Raw genomic sequence first — 22,694 nt, forward strand, 5'->3', positions numbered from 1 at the left:
GCGACTGTGGGCGGCCCTCACTGGTGGAAGGGCGCTGCTGCTTCTGCCGACGCTGTCCCTTAGGTTTGTTGGTCGGACAACACTTGTCGTAGTGGCCCAGACGACCACACACATTGCACTGGACGTGTTTGGCTGGACACCGTACTGTAAGTGACCAGTGGCCCTTGCGGTCACAACTGTCACAGGTAGACTCGGCAGCTGGACACACCTGTGTTCCGTGCTGCCTACCACAGCTGTTGCAAAGGGAGCCGGGCGTAGGCGTTGTGGCAGACTTCTTGTTCTTCTTGTACCGGGACACAGCACGTACTGCTGTAGGGGGAGCTCGGATGGCCGAGGTGGCACACCTGGCAGCCTCGTAGGAGCGACATATTGTCAACACATCCTTAAGAGAAGAGGAAGAGTCGAGGGAGGTGAGGCGTTGGACAAACTCCTCGTCCTTAACACCCATCAGGATCACCTGCTTCAACTGGGTCTCCTCACACTGCTGGTGATTACCGGGACATATGTCTATCTCTTCCGAGGCTCTCTTGAGTCGTACATAGAAATCGTCAAAAGTCTCGCCCTCCATCTGTCTACAGCTAAACACTTCCCTCCTGCGGAGAGCTTCATTCCGCTGACCTTTGATGTGCCGTTCTAGAACAGCCAGTACCTCCTCTACAGACAACAAAGACGTCGGGGGCACTTGCAACGTGTGTTCCAACACATGCTGCGTTCCCAAAGATAGACACAAACGTAGCTGAATGAGCTGTTTAGGCTGTGGCAAGCTCTGGAGATCCACCATTGTAGCATAATCAGTCCACTGTCGCCGCCACTCACGAAAAGTCTGGAAAGTCTCATCAGGCTTCAAGGTGGGTGGGGGTTGGACAACCACTTTGGTAGAGGGCATTGACGAGGTATCTGAGCCAGTCGGTACCGGAGTAGTGGAAGGGCCAAGGGCTTGATTAGCAGTGAGGCTAGATATCAAAGCTGCAAACCGTTCGTTATCTTCCAATCTCCGTTGGTGGTCCTCAGTATGTCTTTTCGCTTCGTCCTGACGCATTTCCTCCCTCATAAGCTTCATCAGAGCAATTATCTCTGAGGACGAGGCTAAGGGTCGGGGGGTGTGGCTGGGAGAGGGTGGGGCGTTGCGCACTGACTGGTCATCCATCTCTGTAGAGCTGTCATCCGTCTGACTCATCCGGGCGCTAGGGACACCGCTGCGTGAGGCCCGGGGCATAATTACTTTATCTGTATATTGTATGTCAAATCAGTGTTGACCGGTCAGCCCGTCGTATCAACCAGATCTGAGACAACAAAATTAATTGAATACACAGATAAGTAACTTATATATGTATATATAAAATATATATGAAGAAATGACTGCGGTCAGTTTGTTAGTGCTGGGTTGGTGTGTGTAGGCGCGGTGGAGTGCGGAGGGAGGCGAGGCGGTGGGGGGTGAGTTACCCTCGAGGCAGCCTGGGAGCTGACGCACCACTCATCGCAAATGCCCTATATCAGCCTTCCACCTTAGGGAATTTTTGTGGGAGACAATGGCGACGGATGACAGAGTTGACGGAGGAGGTCTAACGGCCTTGATTTTACATGAACGCACTTATTTCCACTTAATCGATCACTTGATACTCACTGCGCCATGGAGATGTTCGGGGTACTTGGTTCTAACTACATGAGCGAACATAAACACCTGTAGAGTTCTGTAGGTTCTTATTAACGGAAATATACAGGGGTGTGCTTACAAGCGCAGGTAGTCCTTTCACTCCTATAGGGTCAACTGACCTCACTCTGACCTCTCGGGCGACATGTGGGAAGTGGTATACTAGCAGCTTCCAGATGTCGCCAGGCACATTTATCTAAGCGTGTGGTAACATGAAACAGGGGCATTGCCACACGCTACTGACTAGAGAAATAATGTGTATATATAGAGTACATACATGGTATACATACAACATACATAATATACATACACAAGTTAGGAAAGGTTACCGGGTAGGCAAGATTTTCAAAGGTTTATCTGGTTGCCAAAGAAGGTAAACGTTACTCTACGATGAGCCATGGAAGGAGGAGGGTGTAGCACGAGTGATCTGAATTGCATTACCATGCTATATAATACATGTCCTAACTCAGAAAAAAAAGCATTTCCCCAATATGAGACCATTACAGTAGAAGCAAGAATTATGGCAAAATAGTGATGTGTTGTTGATGAAATTGTGGACAGACTAAAGAGTAACGTTAACCCAAAACTTTTAAGAAAATACTATTTTTGTAATAATATATCTAATTGGGCATAAAACAATACCCAAACTCAGATTCAACATAAAAACTATTTTAATTTCTACTTTAAAAATTAATGCTTTGCTTATTCTTTGGGAACGACTTTATTACAGTATACAGTACTGTACTGTTGTTTATTAAGATACCGAGAAGAAAATATTACAAGAAATTGATACAGGGTATTTTGAAATGAAAATAATACCTGATTTTACTTTCCTGTTTGTTTTCAAGTGTACTTCTGTACAGCAAGACAGAAGAATGGCTCATCTTCAAATTATTGTGCAGTCCAGAAAAAGAGACCAATGCCTGCCCTGCTTTATGCCATGTTTGTTTTATAATTCAACCATGGGTGTGGGAATGCTGACTGTGCTCCACCAATTTAGCTTCTGGGGTGCTCCAGGAAGCTTGATCCACCAACATCACTTTGCTCAGGCAACAATGGGCCTCAAGAAAATTATGGTAATCTTGTATTTAACAGGTGTAAAATCACAATCACCATTGTTGACAATTGACAATACACTGTACTGGGAACTTTCTGAAGTATCAGATGCAGTTAAATTATGTAGTACAGTATATTGTTGATCAAATAAACCAAACTAGCCCACCTAACCTAAATAAAATAATTATGTTTAGGTGAAGGTTAGGTTGGTTAGTTTGGTTCATTTTATGAGCAACAACAAATTACATAGTACAGGTATAGTAGTATCGTATCTGATACTTCAGACAATACCCAGTGTCGTCAAATGTCAACAATACTGTATCTTAAATGATTTTAACCCCCCCCCCCCTTTTTTTTTTAGGGGGGAGATTAGCCTACCAGGGCACAATCTCAATGACCCACCTCAGGGCCTGGGCACAAAATTATAATAATAATAGTAATTAATAAAAATTAGTTAAATTTTTTTAAATATGAAAAATATATATGTTATCATAATAATAATAATAATAATAAAGGGCCATAAATAAAAAAAATAATTAAATAAAAATAGAAAGTTTGAAACGATATACTGTACAGGGGGCCCCCCAAACTCGCAGGGGTTAGGTTCTCAAAATGGCCACGAATAACATTTGGGTGGGGGAGTACATTTTTACTTGTGTACAAAGAAATGTATATTCCCTTGATTTGTTTTCCCTTAGGACAATTATTTCTTTTACCTGCATTGTATATACTGGATGTGTGTGTGTGTGTGTGTAGACACACACAAAACACATTCAAATAAATAATACAGTATTGTAATGGGAAAATACTCTCACAAATAATTAGAAACAAATTTATTAAAAATGTGACATGCTACCCTCAAGTCCGTGACTATATATATTTGAAGTGAAGTGAATAGTTTTGTAAAGACTTGGTGATTATTAAAGAAGTCTACAGTTCACAAGTGTGTTTCTATGGCCTGGTGGAAATCCACCTGCCTGTTGTTTGTCTGTACTGTACACTGATACCGATCGTCGGGAAATCACCGGAGACTGGCGGGACAGCCAGTAGTAATTCGACAACACGTGATATATTTACTGCTTCTGTATATATTATACGACCTGGCCGCCGGTAATCAGCGGTGGAAGCTAGGAAGTGGCAAAAAGGGGGTTTCATAACAATACAATACAGTACAGTACTGTGTTTTAGTTTGATATTAATTGTCTTAATAAACTGACCAGATCAAGTATGGGAAGCCCTGAGATGCCTGTGTCAGCACATCAGCATCTTCCAATGCTGTGAAAAATTACAACAAAAATCAAAATACGGATTTTCTTACATAAATCAGAATCTGGGATTTTATTTTATTATTATTATTCCAGAGTTTTGTAAACTAGACCTTCATAAATTGCAGACTGCCTGTAATGTATAGCATACACCCTGTTTACTGATATTGTACTTATTATAAACCTTAAGTTGTACTACTGGATGACTAAGTAAGTCCCTCAAAGTCACTTCCCCAAACCCCTTATTTTAAGTTATTTCCCATTAGACAGTGCCCTTGCTAACTGCAGGAAAATTCTGGAACATAACCCCCATGGTTGGCAAGAGATTACTGTAATAGGTGATATGGCCATACAGTATTAGGAATGCATTCATCCCATGTTTTGTTACTTTATAAGAAAAATTACTTTTGATAATGTCATTTCAATAACCATCACACTTTTGAAGAATGAATCCCAGATGTTACCTGGGGCAGCACTGTAGGGATGTGTAAATGTTATGGTGCTGCTTGTTTCACTTCATTTACCTGGGAATACTATAGATTAGGATTTCCTGAGAAATTGGTCTTGCTTTAAAATGAGGGTTTTTTTTTTTAACCCAAAGATGGTCAATTAATTTAACCTAAGTAGTGCCCAGATGGTCAAAGATTTTCCACATTCTTTTTGTTTGCTATAACAGCCCAAAGGACCCCCAGAATCATGCGGTAATGGTGAAAAACACAACAACAAGCTCCTTACCTGATTAAAGTCATTGGCAGTTGGGCATTGCCAGCATATCTGCTACCACTTCCACTTCCAAATGTTATTTACTTATTAATACTGTATAACTAAAATTAGTTGTACAGTACTATATACAATAGTATATACACTATGTACACTGGAGGCACAAAGTGGCATTTCAGATAGCAGCCTGAAAATTTTCACTGGGCGATGTGACACCACTGCAATGTGGAAGGCGGGGATGCAATGCGCCTCCCTTCACCACAAACACACACCACCTATTTATAACCACGATTTGCCAAGTTATATAAAATGAGTTATTCTACAGATCTGGACCCATAGAACCCCCTTAGCATAGCCTGCAGATCCCTAGCTTAACATGACATAAACTACGTCAGTGACCAATTAGCGTATGACAAAGGATGACGTAATTTCCGCCAGTGACCGTATGAGGTTAAAGTTCCTGTTACTCATTTGTACAAAAAAATTTAATGAATAACCATATCCCCTTCCCCCACCTCTTTTAACATTAGGTGAGCATATCAGTGGCAATGGCAGTGATGTCAACATTTTTTTAAATGAGGCTTCCCTGAACGGTGAAAATTTTTAATCACTTTCAGGATTCAATTGATGGACCTTCATATAAACTGAACATGTGGATAAGAAGAAGACAGTTCAATGGATGTGATATTATCAACACTTTTCATGTGCTTAGTGAACCTCTATCTGGGTAAGTACTTAACTGTACAGGAGTTTGCTTAATAATTCAAAATAAAGTTTGAACTGGTAAAAGCAAATGCTATGTGATAACATGCCTCAGAAGAAAGATTAGAAAACATTGGTCTCACCAAAGGCAAATGATAGTAAGGGCAACTCTCAATATGAAATATCACTTAAGATTTGTAAATATTATATGTTCTGTTGTATATTGCATTTGACTAAAATCGTGGAATAAAAGCTGGGATTTGATTAGTTTTTAAAGAAACCACTTTATTGAGTTGTGATTTTGAAGTTTTACACATTTCATGTTGTTTTATGTGATATTTGAGTGGAAAATGGCCAATTTCAGCTGCAAATGGTGAGTCTCTTTGAATTAGCTACCTGACATGCTTGACAAAACCCAGCCCACTTGAGTTTTCTGAACTTTTCTTAAATACTCTACGGCATGCCCTGATAATTCGCAGATGACACCCTGGATATACCCAAGAATGTCTAAGGGTAGTTTTAAAGTTGCTGGCATTTTCGCGGCCAGGACAGGGAGCCATTCGTTCTAGAGACTAATTTCTTTTACCTGTATTGTATGTGTGTGTGTGTAATAATAATAATAATAATAATAATAATTATTATTATTATTATTAACGGTTTATTGAGAAAGTTCTGCTGCCCGAAGGCTGAAAATATACATTAGGCAAAAATGACTTATTACATACAAAGACATGGGGTAGGTGGGTCGTTTAACAAAAGCTTTCATGACTAAAAGGAGAAGGAACTTCAATTGTACATACAAATTATTATAGTTTGCAGTTGATGGCCCGGGCTGGTCTCTTGCCATACTGTGTGAGGTCATGTAGGCCACTTGATGTAGTGACTCGTTCGTAGGTGTTCATGTGAAGGACCTCCATGGTCATGGAGACACCGGGTAGTGTGGTGTTCACGTGGTGCAGTAACTCGTCCTCGGGTGTTAATATGAAGGACCTCACATGGTCAAGGAGACACCGGGTGGTGTGGGGTTGTGTCACAGTACCTCACTCTGCTAGGTGGTGTTGTGTTATCTCGTAGTCAGGTGTAAAGCCGGCCCACTGTTGTTCCTAGGGTGGAGTGATGAACACCGCCTGTTCAGAAGATAGTGGTTGGTTCCCAGTGGTGCTTATCTCACTGGTGGGTCACGGCTCTTGCTGGTACTGTCTAGTGCTGAATTCACTGGTTTAAACACTGTTCAACTCTGATTCCACTTCTTTCTGAAACGAAATTGTCACATTTGATTATGTTGATATCCCGGTGGTTAGGATGGGTGGTTGTAGAGAGGGACTTGAGGAATGGCCGAACATAGCCAAGGGGGGCCTCATCAGCGTCAATTTACCGGCCGATTAGTTTGACGTTAGTAATGGGGAAATTTCTTGAATCAATTATAGCAAATAGCATTCGATCGCATTTAGAGAAAAACAAATTAATCTACGACTCTCAACATGGATTTACAAAGGGAAAATCTTGTCTAACAAATCTGCTGACGTTTTTTAGGAAAGTCTATGTGGTAGTAGATAATGACAAAAATTACGATGTTATTTACTTAGACTTAAGCAAAGCATTAGACAGAGTACCACATCAGAGGCTTCTGAGAAAAGTTAAGGCTCATGGTATCGAGGGGAAAGTTTTAAATTGGATAAAATCATGACCCACCGATAGAACACAGAGGGTCAGCGTTGATGGTTTTAAATCTGAATAAGTCTGTGTAACTAGTGGGGTTTCCCAGGGGTCAGTACTGGGCCCACTCTTGTTTCGTAATCTACATAAACGACTTAGATACTGGGATCAGCAGTGACATAAGCAAGTTTGCGGGTGACACCAAAATAGGGCGGCAGATTAATTCAGGGCAGGATCCAAATGCACTACAGGAGGATTTAAATAAACTGCAGGAGTGGTCAGAAAAATGGCAAATGAAATTCAACACCAGCAAGTGCAGCATACTTAATATTGGAAGAACAAATACTATCAATGTATACAGCCTTAACAACGTCAACCTAGAGAAGTTGACTTGTGAAAGAGACTTAGGGGTACTCATAAGCCCGGACCTTCGGCCTAGAAAACAGTACGTTTATGTTCGAAATAAGGCAAACAGAGTATTAGGTTTTATATCTCAAAGTGTAAGTAATAAGAGTGTGGAGGTCATATTGCAGTTATATCTTGCACTAGTCAGGCCGCACCTCAATTATGCTTTTCAGTTCTGGTGCCCTTATTATAGAATGGATATCAATTCACTGGAGTCGGTGTAGCGAAGAATGACGAAAATGATTCCGGGACTTAGAAACCTTCCCTATTAAGATAGATTAAAGAAACTAAACTTGCATTCCCAAGAAAGACGAACAGTGCGGGCAGATATGATAGAAGTATTTAAGTGGGTGAAAAGAATCAATAAAGGAGATATAGATAAAGTTCTTTTAAATCCGAGTAGGATAGGAGTCGTAGGAATGGATTTAAGTTGGATAAGTTTAGGTTTGGGAGGGAAATAGGTAGAAACTGGTTCACAAATAAGGTGGTAGATAAGTGGAACAAGTTTAGCAACTTCGTAGTAAGTGCTGGGATGCTGGAAAGTTTTAAAGGGAGGCTACATAGATTCATGGACGATAGAGAGTGGTTGTAACTCTCGACAGGAGATGCCATGCACAGGCTAACCGACCTATTGCAGACTCCTTATTTCCATATGTACTTATGCCTTGACCCTCCGATGTGTGTGTGCGTGTAGACACACACACACACACACAAAACACATACAAATAAATAATACAGGTTGACAATCCCTTACCCGAAATCATTGGGGTCAGAGGAATTTTGGATTTCGGAATTTTTCGGTTTTCAGAATGGTTAGTTTTTTTTTTTTATAGCCCACCCAGGCTCAAGTCACTGTTGGGGCCTGTATAATAAAAATTATAATAATAATTAATAATACTTGTAATAATAATTCATAGGTCTAGGTCGTGTTTCTCACTTTTGATCTTTTTTCATTCTTGAATTTCTGTATTATTATTATTATTATTTTATTAATGCAGTATTATTGTTATTATTATTATTATTAATTTTATTATTATTTATTATTATTATTATTATTTTATTTTGGTGTATTTTTTTATTAAAAATTTTATTTACTATGAATGATTATTATTATTATAATTATTATTACTATTATTATTACTATTACATTTTCGTCCCCCAGGCCCCAATGTGGGTCAGTGATCTATGCCCTGGTGGGCTACTCCCTGGTTTAAAAAAAAAAAAAAAAGTTTTGCCCCACAAAAACTTTCGGTTTTCAGAGCTTTTCTTTTTTCGGAATTTCGGATAAAGGGTTGTCAAACTGTAATGGGAAAATCTTCCCACAAATAATTAGAAACAAGGCAACAAAATGTATTAAAAATTTGAGTCTACCCTCAAGTCAACTCGGTGCTTTGTTAAAAAAAAAAAGCATGGAGTTGACTTGAGGGTAGATTCTTTCATTTATTCTAAATTGTGTTGTCTTGTCTCTGACTGTTTGTGAGAGGATTTTCCCATTATTATTTATTTGTATGTGTTTTGTGTATGCATGTCTACACGCACACGCATATACACATTACTGGTAAAAGAGATAATCGTCTTAAGGGCAAACACATAAATGGAATACTGTATACATTACATTTCATTGCACAAGTAAAACTTCCGCGCCCCCTTACAAAGCTTAGTCATAAGGATCAAGACACACACATGTTAGTGTGATTACAGGTAGGCTTAAGGGACTTGTGTGAAGTCACCAAAGATCTTATTGGTATTGCATAAGTAACTCAAGGTTATGATAGTAAATGTGCAGCAATAATGACCATTACATTTCAAGAAATACCACATACAGTACAGAGTGAATCCAGCTTACCATATTTCAGCACATGGAGAACATCTTGCTATCAACTGGACTGAAGCAGATATAGTGGGCTCAAGTACTGAGAGTCACATGGAAAACCCAGCGGTGAAGCCCCTTAGTCCTTGCCCCTGTGACCTAACTTCACACTTCTGTGACCCCCATTGTTGTTGTGACAAGGTGAGTTATGTGTACTGTTGGCTGCATTTGTATTTATCACATAGTGTTGCCAATCCTCTCTCTCCCTGAAGTATGAACCCCAAACTCTGAAGTGTGAATTCGAAGCATTCACTAGTGAGCAGGAGGGAGAGGGGAAGGGGTGTACTGTATTGAAGTAGGTGTCTTTCTCCTGGGGTGAGGATAGAAAGTGCTTATCAGTTAGGAGAGATTACATTGTAGAATAATGCTTTGACAATACTGACGGGGTTTCCTCAACTGAGTGTAATTGTCTAGTGCTACCTAGATGAAATAATAAAGTTAAAAGAGGCTGAGAGGGGGGATAAATTTATGTTCAAAGTAAGGTTTAAAAATGTAATTTGCATGCAACATTTATTGACCCAAAATAATTCGTTGTATGTAATATTTCCAATAAAGCAGATGCATAGAACAGATAATAGTCAGAATTTAATCCAACCCCCATTGTAATCTATGGCAGCCAGCAACCTCTCTGACATTGAAGAAACATGGTTATAGATCAGCCTAGGATTATCTTGAAATACCGGTAGTTCTCATTGGGTGTGGACATTATGCATAAGTTGTTGAGTGGTCCTTTCTTCCCTTTGTCTTTGCCACAATGTTGCTTCACTCACTCTCTCTTACAGGTACTTTAATGGGCAATGTCCGGTGGATTTGGCATCCTGGATATATATATCTTTCTATTTGGCTGGACTATTCCAAATAGTATTGCTTACCATGGTTCCATATCACACCTCTCAGAATAATTGGATGGTCAGTGAGCTGTCAGATTGTTGATGGTTATGGTTTGATTTTCCTCAGTCTTTAATATTTTAATTAACAAATCAACTAAAAAACATCTACTTTAAAACCCTAAGAATCTCAGCTGATGAGGTGGCAGCACCACCTGCGCTGGTGACCCACTCTCACATGATAGCAGCATCACCCAATCCTGCATGGGGAGCTGCGAGAGCACAGTTCAGTTGACAAGACTGAAATTTCAAACCCACCCTGGGAGCCATGTGATCATAGTTAACACGAGTGACGTGCCTGAATTTTCAAGCCCTTTGCCATGTGATGTTTCAGAACAGCTCGGTTATTTTGAATTCATTCTGAATTCAAATCATTTAATTTATTTAAAAAAAAACATACGAATTAAGCTGAAATCAGAATTGTAACAATCTGAATTAACAAGGGTACAGTGTAGATACAGTATACTGTATAGACAGGAAATAGTTATAATTACAGTAGTACAGTACCATATAAATCTGGAAATCAGTTACTGAGAAGTCTCAGGAAACTGTTACCTTTAACTAATATGATAAATTAATTCTGTATTGTAAAAAAAAAAAAAAACTTGGCTTACAAGAGAGAAGACTATTTTTAATGTCCTGCTGCCCATGACCATAATGCAGTGTGTGTGTGTCACCTAACCTTCAGGAGAGTATCTATGGACTTGGAATTTCCTTTTTACTTTGGGGACAGTTTAGAGTAGATATCTATATTCAACACTAATTTAGAAAAAATGTAAGTGACATTCTTGTACAGTGACCCAAAATTCCCAACGTGGATACTGTATGTTGTAAGTGTCACCAGTGTTGTGGCTTAACTGGTTTCACAACTCAATCCTGTTTTTGCCTTAGGATTAATGCTCATGAATAACATAGTCAACATTATTGTAGCCTATACTATATGGACACATTACCCCCAACGTAGTGTGGGTTTACTGAATTCGGTTACGGTGTTTTCTACCATATAAGTAGGTTTTCCTTATGGTTAGAAGTTAATTATTTAGTAGATAGAATTTACAGCCCAACTTGCATAAGTTCACTCTCCCCTGTCACTACTTTTAGAAAAGTTCATACATTACAGGTTTAGTAGATCACAATGACAACCTTTTCGCATACAGTATAAATACTTCATAAGCCATCATTCATCTGCACACTAAGTGACAAACAGTCTTGATATATCATTTCAAAATACATTTTATTGATTAAGTGGAAACTTAATGGTATTTTTTCTATCTTTCTAGGATTGTTCTTCATTTGATACAACAACTTTCTCATGTTTGGAAGGCTTGGATGGTGGTCAAGCAACAGATAAGACAGTAGATAACAACTGTAAATATCAAGGACCTTATTCACCAGAATGGCACAATTTCTTGTGTTTCTTAACTGAAAATAATCCTTACTTAGGATTGTTTTACAAACCTGAACCTTCTGTTCAGATATATTTTCTACGAGTTCAGAGGCCTGTGTATAGTTATGAAGATACTATCCCCCATAATCAGGATCAAGAATATCATCCCTATTATATATTAGGATCAAGTGTGGAAACACTTATTATGGCAAATGATACAATAGCTGAAGGAGTTTTGTCATTACCACAACAAGTTTTGAATGGTATATGTATTAAAACAATTCCTATTTACTTCCTTGAGGACTTCAGCCATGAATGTCCGCTCCCATTGTCCCCAGAGATATGTAAAACAGAACCTCTTTTGAGTACAGCTTCATATCTTCAAAATGCTGAAAAAATAATCAGAGATCCTTTTAAAGGTTTTCCACAAGTCATTAGCAATCTTACTACTCTACAGACAGTCAATGCCTCAGTGGAATATAAATGCCTGCAAGATACAAAACAGTTCATCAAAGTACAAGGAGTAAATAAAGTTGTACCAAAACTCCCAAATCACTTTTGGGGCACAGACAAAGAAAACACTGCAGTAGAGTGTGATGGCATTAATATTCCATTTTACAATGACGTATCTCAGATGTGTGAGAACGTAGTGCTTAGTGTGGAATACAACATAGGATGGAGAGGACCTTCCATATCTGAAGTTCATGCTAAAATTAAAGTTGGAAATGTGGCAGTATCTTTAGATGGCCTGTATGGTAACTATCTCAGTGATTTTGACAGAAAGTTGCTGCAAGACAAGCATGTATTTAGTAAACCTGAGTATGCATCATATAAGACCATGAAATTTGTTCCTTCTGCCAGCTCAAAGTTATCTCTCCTCCAGCATTTTGTTATAAATTTCCACCATGTGAAGCCATCAGATATTTCAAATTCTACATCAGAATTAATGGTCAGTCTTGATAACCAAGATGCGGATGTTGTTGAGGATTTGGAATACTCCCCAAATATATCTGAGAGGTCAGGCAATCCTGGCTATAAACTAGGAAAGCCCATCATAAGTGGTTATATAATGTAAGTATTTATATATGCAGGCAATGTGGTGTGTGTGTGCATGTGTGTGTGCGTGCGTCACCAAATTGTAAATTCTCAGTAGTTTCGGAGTTACAGCACATGATAGGTTTGGTAGGAATGCGATGAAACCTACAGTCATCTGACATAAATCCCCTTGATTTCTATTTGTGGGGTCACATAAAAAACTAGGTGTCTGTTACAGAGGTCCCAAACCATGAGGAATTGTGGCGCCATGTGCAGGACTGTTTGACAAAAATTCGCAACACCCCTGGGGTCTTTAAACATGTGTGATGGGCTGAAGCCTGCATTGAGCAAGAGGGGCAGAACTTTGAACATTTGCTCTAAATGTTAATACCAGTACAAATCGTATGGTTATTTTAGAGTGGCTGTTTTTCATTCAACTTCAGTGCCCCGGAATGTCAGTTTTTGCTTGGTTTCCTCCCCATGTGGGGGAGAAGAGGAATGAGTGTGCTGATGCTGTGGGGAAAGCAGCTGCTTCTCTCCCTGTGACACATCATTCCCCTCTACCTGCCTCTCACATTAAGCCAATAATAAGAACTGCCATCCACTTAAGTTGGCAATGCAGGTGGGATGCTATCGGAGCAAACAAGCTCCCCGACATTCACCCTGATTTGGGTTCCTGGGTATGCCAGGGACTGTTGCACCACTGGGAGACTGCTTTGGCCTGCCTCCACATTGGCCACATGCTACTGACTCATGGTGTTTTAATGAAGAGGGCATCCTCCTCCCCATTATGATGACTGCCCAGTCCCATGGATTGTTTGACACCTCCTAGTGGAGTGCCCCATTCTTAGAAACCTATGTTGTAAGCACCTATCAGAGTGCCGAGAGGAGACGGGTCTTACCATCTCTCTTTGAACATAAGAACATAAGAATGGAGGAAACTGCAGCGGGCCTATTGGCCCATACTGGGCAGTCCCGTTTACACCCAACCCCTATTGCTCATATAAGCATCCAACCTATGTTTGAAGCTATTCAGCTTATTCGAGTTAATGATGATATTTGGTAACTTGTTCCATTCATCCACTACTCTGTTTCCAAACCAGTGTTTACCTGTTTCACGCCTAAATCTAAATTTGTCTAATTTAAAACCATTGTCACGAGTTCGCTCCTGGTTGGATAGTTTGAGTACCTTTGTAATGTCCCCTTTGCTTAGCCCTGACTTCCACTTATACACCTCTATCAGGTCGCCCCTCGCTCTACATCTCTCGAGGGAGTGCAAATTAAGATGCTTTAACCTGTTTCTATACTCAAGGTTCCTAATGCCCGGGATTAATCTTGGTGCTAGGGGGAGGGGGGTGGCGTGGGAGGGTAGGTCCTCTCCTTCATGGAGGAAGCTGGCATTCTACACAAGCTTTGAGTGTCATCTATTAACATTTAAATGTTTTTTATGAAAGTTCTTTGTTTTCTACCTTTCATTATTTGATTTTAGCCTTCTAAGCTATCATTGTAATTTGGCAGCATATAACCTAAGCTCTTGTATCGCCAGGGATGTAATTACCACAATCAATCAATCAATTAATTGGAGAAATAAAAGACGAAATCTTGGAGCTGGTATATTACGGTACAAACACTAGGACCCTGTTCAGCCAACTAGGAATACAAAGCAAGGGAGAAAGACATAGGAGTCTTCTTGATGACATTATTGGGGATCAGGTCTGGGGTACTCTGACCATATGCCAGGTTAAAGTTTGGTGTAAAAGTAATCATAGATGTATTATTCCAATCTATTACATGACCTTCATTTTCAACATGGTTAAAGATAGCAGAATTCTCCTGTCCATATCTCACAGCATGTTCAATTATTCTGGTACAGTATAGTCTGCATTTACGCGGTCAATTGAACCCGTGGAGTACCGCGTAAAACGAGAAACTCATAAATGAAATAACAGAACATGTGGGATTAATTGAAATAGAGACTGGGCCGACCCCCCAAACTCCACTTTTTCCGACACAATACGTACCTTGTAGTAAAAATAACATCTTAATTTTATGATGGTATGCACACACAATTAATAATTAAGAGAAATATCAATTATATTAAGTTTTTTAACACTTACGTGAGTAGAAAAGCTGGGTCGGCACACGTGGATGGCGGCTGGTTCCGAGGCAGAGGGCAGATTAGTTGCCCTCCGGTGAATCTCTTTTACTTTCACTTCTCGCAGAGGTTTGCAGGGCCTCCCAGACAAACCTCTCAAAGTCCATATCCTCATTGTCAATATCACTATCATTGACTTGGGCTGGCTGTGGTTGTGGTGGGTTGCAGGCGAGGAAGTCCTCAATACTACGTTGACGACTAGCATTGATGTTGTCGAGATAGATCTGGATATACGGCTCCATAACTTTCGTCAGATGGTTATTAGACACTTCATACCGATGCGTGTCTGGGTCGTTGTCAAGGATGAGCTTAAGTTTCTCCCCCAACTCGATGATTTCCTTCACATTATCATGGCTTGGTCCAGGTAATTCAATGTTTTTCTCTGGTGGTGGGTGTCCCGCGGAAGCCATTGTGAGTTGTGAGGGGAATAGCAAGCACAAGAGGGAGCTGTATACGGGGACTGAGAACAATGAGACAGGCCCTGCTAGGTCAGCGACTTCTACCCTCTGGTGGCAGGGCACGTCATGTTACATTAGACCAATCACAGCTAGCGGTGGAGGGAATACGTGGGTGGTAAGGATGCGTGGCCCAATCATAGTCCGATACATCATATGACGTCAGCGATAACGTAAGAGCGGCCTAATGCGCACCACTCACCGCACCGCTTCCCGCGTATGGTCAAGAATGGACCACGTGGGTAAAAAATGGCACGGCTGTCTGGACCTTTCCAGCCGCTCACCGCGTAAATGACCAAATTTACCTTGTAATTAAAGCATTTTCATTCTGGCAAGGCACCGCGTAAATGACCAAACGCGTAAACAAAAGCCGCGTAAATACAGACTATACTGTATTTAAATTACAGCCAGTTTGACCGATATAAATTTTATTACATTGCCTGTTAGGAATTTTGTACACTCTAGGATTTCCTTTCGGAGACAGGCTTTGATACACATTGATGAAGTTTCTCCCTCTGTTAGGAAAGCTGAATGTTATTTTCTTTTGATTTTGATCTTCATTATTCAAATTTGTCAATAATGAGGATATACAGTAGCTTTATTACATGGTAATATAGTTTTAAATATTTTTTATTATCATGTTCCTGAGCACTTGGCACTTTATTGTTATAAAAGTTAGATTTGGTGGAATTTATAGCTTTACTTAAGAACCAATTCAAATATCCTAATCTCTAGAGTAGTCTTTAATCACAGAATTTTTTTATCTACATGCAGGGAACTACAGCTGAGTGTATGTCAGGTGTGCATGGAGCACATGTTGCTGTAAGAAAATTTTTATTACACTTCCAAAGAAATACATTTACTTTTTCATTTGGGTGTAGAGGCATGACTCTCTCTAGCTTTACATTTTTCACACATGATTATTAAGGGATAATATAGATACATCAGGATAAACTTGGTTGATCACTCAAATACATGAGCACAATAACACTTGTGCCTGTAAAGGACTACAAAATGCAGAGAATCATGGATGGTTTCTTAGGGACTAGTTCTCAACTGTATTGCAACAAAAAAATACAGTGGTCCCTCGGTTAACGAGCGTCTCAGTTAACGAGATTTCGGTTAACGAGTTACCTTCCATAAGATTCTTAACTTCGGTTAACGAGCAATCCCTCAATTAACGAGTTTCTTACGAGCCGACCTCCACATGTTTTAGCTTGCATTTGGCGGTCCACCAGCTGTAGTATTAGTCTGGCAATACAGTAATCGGTTCTATGGCTTAAATTCCTTACCCTTTTACTAAATATCAAGAAGTTTATACTATTCAATAATTTTAAAAGTTTAACATTAAATTTTTTAGTCATTTTAACAATTATTGAACATAATTGAAGGTCGGGTCACTAGTTTGTGGCACGCCATCCTGCCTGCCAACACAGCATACAGGCGTCAGTCTTTGTGTCTTTTCAGTGGAGGTAACATCTTGTTTGAGACTTCAACTAAACGCTTTTTTTCTGTGTTTGCAAGCAAATTATTGGTCATTTTGAAATTTATTTTACATATTGACAATATATAATTCAGTGCAGTGTTGATTTAAAGAAAATAATCTTGAATTATACCAAGAGAACTAAAATTTTATGGGTGAATTGGCACCATGGGGTGACTTCTCTTCCACCCCAATGCCTTCTCTTCTCCCTTCTCCTCCACCCCCATTCTAATTCCCATCATCATCCAGGAGTCTTCTACATACACACCTCAAAGTAAGTGTAATTTTATACCTTTTTTGTTGAATTTAGGCAATTTTCGGTGAGCTGGAACCAATTACCCAAAAACCCATTGAAACAATGGTTTCGGTTAACGAATTTTTCGGTTAACGAGCAACCTTCTAGAACGGATTGTGCTCGTTAACCGAGGGACCACTGTATGTAATTTGAAGTGTTCTCATACTGCCAAATTTGGTTATAGTGAAATCGTGTGAAATTGGGACTTGCTGTATATGTGTGTAAGCAGGAGAGAGATTATCACTTTTTAGGAGAATGATCACCTCAGAGAAGGCATTAAGGATCATTCATGAAACATTGGGCAGAGCTGGTGGAAGTTGGAGAACAGAAAATAAGATGCGTCCCACTGTATATTTGGATGTAGTATGTGGATCATAAGACAAATAACACCACCCACTTACAGTGTGGGAATGCATTATAGAATATGAGAAAATGTATCGATCACATTATTTTTGCAAGTTTGTGAAATTCATCCCCGAAGGCAGAATAACCAAGTTCACAGTGCATTTTGCTCCAAATTACTGCTAGTGTTCAACAAATGTAAAATTTTATTTTATTGTTTGCAGATTTTGCTGTTGATTTTTCAAAGTTGCATTTAGTGTTTCCGTATGCTTACTCTCTTCCTATAAATTGCACATAGTAATGGTTTATTTTAATATTCATGTGAATAAATAAAATACCCACTGAATTGTAGTTAAAGTTATTATAGTAAATGATATATTTATTTTTTTATTTATCAGTACAGTACTGTATATGGGATTTAAATTAAACTGTTTAATTTACTTAATTTCAGGCACAGCGTTACATCAGATGATAACAATACTATTATCAACAACTCTGTGCTGGTAGTTATTAATAACACAACAGGACTCTATATCTGGAGGCCAGGTAAGACTTGTGGTTGAGTCATTTATTGATATTCTTCAGAGTGTGTTCTCCCACTCTGTATCAACTCCTTAAGTACCTGTATCACTAGGTTTATTCTATATACAGTCTGTACTGTACTATATATTTCCTTCCCTCCCCTCTTATTGTTCTTTGCCTTCAGGGGCTCAAGTATATTACCTTCTCTCTTTCCTCTCCTTCCCTCTCATGGTACCATAATTTTCTCATTTTCATACTCCCATTTTCCCTCTCTCATTTTTCCCGATATACTGTATTTCCTTCACATCTTTCCTGTCCCTATTTCTCTGTGGTGGGGAGTACAACTCATCAACCTTGAAATCCACACCAGCATCACTCCACCGGGAACATTCCTACACCCATCTTTCCCTTCATGTACAGTATTCCCAGTGTATTAATGGCTTTGTTCATTCATTCTTTCTCCCCAGATTTTCTCCTCATGTTCCAGCATTTGTTGTAGCTACCCGGTAGCTATTTTTTGTCTTCATGTGTCCCAGTAATTACTGTCTTTAACCTTTTCTCCCTCTCATGTATCCCAGTGGTTTATATACTCTATTGAATCTCCTTTAAAACTCCTTAAGTTGTGAAATAACTGTTCAAAGACCTTTGAAATTCTTGAAACGTGGCTAATACTCCATGAATTTTAATTACAGTATTGTCCTTAAAAATAGAGCCTCATGCTTTTGACACTGTGTTTACCTTATTTTATTTTATAATTTGGACATTACTGTTTGATTGTGCACTTCGTATTACATTATATAATTATTTAACTTCTGTATTATGTCAAAATGTATTGTTAGCAACTTTAGTCTCTTGCTGCATTCGTTTTTTATTATTATTATCATTATTATTATCTTAAATATTTGTTATCCAAGTACTAGTGTCAAAATTTCTTTGGTTTGTGAGATTTAAAAGGTATAAAATACATTAATTTTTTTGCAGCATTGCTCTGTATTTCCCAAGTTACCCCCACCAGTGCCATAGACCATAGAGTAGAAAGAGTTTGGCTAACTTGATCTTAAGCTAGGTCTAACGTGATTGGTCAAACCAGGTACAGTATACCTGTATATATACAAAGGTCCCTCAGTTAACTAACAGTTCGATTAACGAAATTTCAGTTAACGAATTACCTCCCATAAGGATCTTTAATTCGGTTAACGAACAAAACTTTGATTAACGAAATCCTTACGAACAACAAGCTTTGTTGTGAGCATCAGCTGATGGGCTAGTCTGCCAATTCAGTAATCTGTTCTATGTTTACATTCGTTTCCAGTGGAGTAAATATCAAGAAAGTTGTGCTCTTTAATATTTTTTCATTTTTTATATTAAAATTATTAGTCATTTTAAAATTTAGTTAACATATTGATAATATATGCAGTACTGTACAGGGAATTATTTTTTTGTGTGCCCATCAGCTGCTTGACTTAGCCACCAGGCGTCAGTTTGGCTTTGTTGACAGTGGAGTGAACATCGATTTTGATGGTGTCTTGAATATTTTTGCATTTTTACATTAAAATTATTGGTCATTCTTAAATTTAGTTAACATATTGATAATATATAGTGCAGTGCAGTGTTGATTTAAATAAAATAATCTTGAATTACACCTAGTGAACTTAAAATTTTATTGGTGAAATTACTGCATCAAGCATGGGTCCCCTGAAAGGTGATTTCTCTTCCATCCCCACTTCCTTCTCTTCTCCCTTCTTCTCCACCCCCACTTCTAATTCCCATCATCAACCAAGAACCTTCTACATACACACCTCAAAGTAAGTGTACTTTACTGCATTTTTTTTTTACTTTGTTTGTACTTTTCTGTGAGCTGGAACCAATTACCCAATATCCCATTGAAACAATGGATTCCGTTAACAAAAGACTCTGTGGAATGAATTGTGTTCGTTAACCGAGGGACCACTGTGTGTGTGTGTGTGTGTGTGTATGCATATATATATATATATATATATATATATATATATATATATATATATATATATATATATATATATATATATATATATATATATATATATATATATACACACACACACACACACACACACAGTGGTCCCTCGGTTAACGAACGCCTCGGTTAACGAAATTTCGGTTAACAATTACCTTCCATAAGATCTTCAATTCGGTTAACGAAAAAAAATTCGATTAACGAAATCATTACGAAAATCACGATTTGTTTTGAACATCAGCTGATAAGCTGAGGAAGTACTCAGCCAATTCAGTAATCTCTTCTATGTTTAGATTCGTTTCCATTGGAGTAAATATCAAGAGAATTGTGCTCTTTAATATTTGTGCATTTTTTATACAGTATTAAAATTATTGGTCATTCTAAAATTTAGCCATCCAAGCTCTGTCTACATAAAGTTTTTCAACTATTTTTGGCTCATATATGTAACTTTATTCATTTATTGAAACAAGTGAGAATAATGGAAAGTTCGATTTTGCGGAAATTTAACGGAATCACTCGATTTAGTGAACTAGTTCGCTAAATCAAGCTAAAGTAACAGAAAGTTCGATTTAGTGGAAATTTCGATTTGACGGAAATGGATGGCTCGAATTAGTTTGTTAAATAGAGAAAATATTGTATATGCCACAGAGCTGTTCGGTTAGGAGGTTAGGTAAGTTTAGATCATTTTAGGTAATTTGCAAGGGAAATGTCACAGTAGAAAAGTGTCTTAGAATTGTCTAAACTAGTGGCGCTCAACCTTATTGCATAAGTGGGCCACATTAGATGGGCAAATGCATAATGAGGGTCACACATTGACCTTAATGTGGATTAAGGTATAAAAATTAAATAATTAATCCACACATTAAAAATAATGATCATTAAGCATTAACATTGTCAAATTGTGAACAAATACACAAAGCTTTATTATTGAATAGAAAACTTCAAATTAATTCCTAAGAAATAAAACAAAGCCTTTATTTATTGATTTTTTATTTAATTTTCTAATAGTCTCGAGGACTGTACTAAACCTCACTGAGGGCCACATGCGGCCTTCAGACCATGGGTTGAGCACCCTTGGCTCTAAGTTATTGATTACAAAGATAAAATTCCTAAGATTTCCATGTTGTCCCAAAGTAAAACTTTACCCACAAAACATCTATAGAAGAAAACTTGTTACTTATCTTAAGAATAAACCAAGTCGGGCGGAGGAATTACACTTTTATTTTTCTCTCTATAACTAAAGAAGCTCCCTAACACCAGATGACACAGTGCTCCTCAGCAACCTTTCCATATAAGCTGAAATATTAGCACCCTAACCCAAACTACCTAACCTTGGTGTACCCTGCCATGACACAAGACCCAAAAATACAAAGTATATGTATAATGTAAACTTCACAGCAAAAGCATAGAGAGCTAATGAGAAGGCAACAGGCACTACTGATATTAGTATAATGGGCATTGCACCCTCGTTCTTCATGGATTATTTATTTGTGGTTTCAACTATTTGCGGAATTTCATTTGAAATATATTTTCATTGCATAACATCCACATAACTGGCGAGTCTGCCTCTTCCAATCACCATGCCGCACGCCCAAGGTTACCCATGTGAATTTGCCGAATTGATCAGTGAGACAGTGGGTGAATTGGAGTCGACCTTTTTGGAGGGAATAAAATGACCGCATGGGAGTTTTGGGGGGAGATGAAATCATACTATTACTGTGCCAAGTATTATGGACTACAGGTATGTTATAACATCTTTCATATATTTCCCCATTTGGCATTCTTCGCATGAAAAAGTCTTCTGAAAAGTGTCGAATTTCACCATTTTTTGGAAACATAATTTTCACTAGATACCTTAACAGGTCCCTTTTCTACCAAAATATCAATTGTCGTAGTGTCCAGTAAATGTGGTCATTTGGCTGGATCACATAAATCTTTATCATCATGCCCATTAGCATAGGTAGAACTGTCCATTTTAAAAGCCTTAGCATTTTTTCGGTACTCTCCTCTTCCTCAACTTGAATATGACCCACACTATCACCATCACAGTCGCTCAGGTCCCTTTTTGCACTAGTTTCTGGTGTTTTTGAAAGCACATATTTTTCTTGGGAACTTATCATTGACATTTTGATTTCTTCTCTCTTCCTTTTTTTCTGCCTTTTCTCTGCACCCGAGATGTATTTTCTGTATCTGTCTCTATCCCTGCTGGCCATGGTATAATAAAAAACGCGAGATGTGTACTATAGTGAAATAATGTATATCAACAATTTCACAAAACACAAATCACAGACAACTGGAGTTTCGACAACACTAACAGGTGACCACTGTCAACGTCCTCACTCCTCTTCGACAGAGCACAGTAAAGAATGACATTGTTCTCAGTCTGGGTGGTAAGATGGGGTGTCTTAATCTTACCTTTGACCTCATGTCAGCAGAATTGCCTAACTGTGCTGGTCACTAATCCTTCAGGTGGTCTCCTGAATCTGGGTGGTAAGGTGAGGTCAGCTTAACGCAGTCACTAATTCTGGAGTTGGGTGGGGTAAGGGCCACGGGGCTCCGGGGCGGTCGCACCGGTTGCCATACCCTTGGGACGGCTCTGGTTGTGTGGATGACAATTCATGTGGGGGAAGAAAGTTGTGGATGAATATTAATGAGAAATGCCTTCAGACTTCGTCTTGTGTACCAGTATCCTAATTTATTGGAGGTGCATTCTGTACTTCATTTAGGTCAGCCACTTCAGGTAATGTGTATGGGTTCCTCATGTTGGAATGAAGATATATCTAGGTTGCAAAGAATCCTTTCCTGAATTCTT

The 22,694-nt window shown here is 38.8% G+C and overlaps 1 protein-coding gene across 9 annotated transcripts in view; it reads left to right on the plus strand.

Annotated features, from left to right (window-relative positions):
- Positions 1 to 22,694, plus strand: part of LOC121863764 (tectonic-2-like) — a 31,615-nt gene that overhangs the window by 3,815 nt on the left and 5,106 nt on the right. For 4 of the 9 annotated variants that reach the window (XM_042362535.1, XM_042362536.1, XM_042362539.1 and 1 more), the window contains exons 2-6: positions 5,310 to 5,419; positions 9,312 to 9,466; positions 11,493 to 12,670; positions 16,019 to 16,066; positions 17,816 to 17,910. In XM_042362535.1, the coding sequence (XP_042218469.1) occupies positions 5,368 to 5,419; positions 9,312 to 9,466; positions 11,493 to 12,670; positions 16,019 to 16,066; positions 17,816 to 17,910 (1,528 nt within the window). In that variant the 5' untranslated portion in view covers positions 5,310 to 5,367. Of the gene's footprint in view, positions 1 to 1,933; positions 2,728 to 5,309; positions 5,420 to 9,311; positions 9,467 to 11,492; positions 12,671 to 16,018; positions 16,067 to 17,815; positions 17,911 to 22,694 lie in introns of those variants that run through there. The other 5 variants (XM_042362541.1, XM_042362544.1, XM_042362538.1 and 2 more) reach the window with 4 other exon arrangements.

The sequence above is a fragment of the Homarus americanus genome, unplaced genomic scaffold (assembly GCF_018991925.1).
Source record: "Homarus americanus isolate GMGI-L3 unplaced genomic scaffold, GMGI_Hamer_2.0 scaffold48354, whole genome shotgun sequence".
Classification (NCBI taxonomy): Eukaryota; Metazoa; Arthropoda; class Malacostraca; order Decapoda; family Nephropidae; genus Homarus; species Homarus americanus.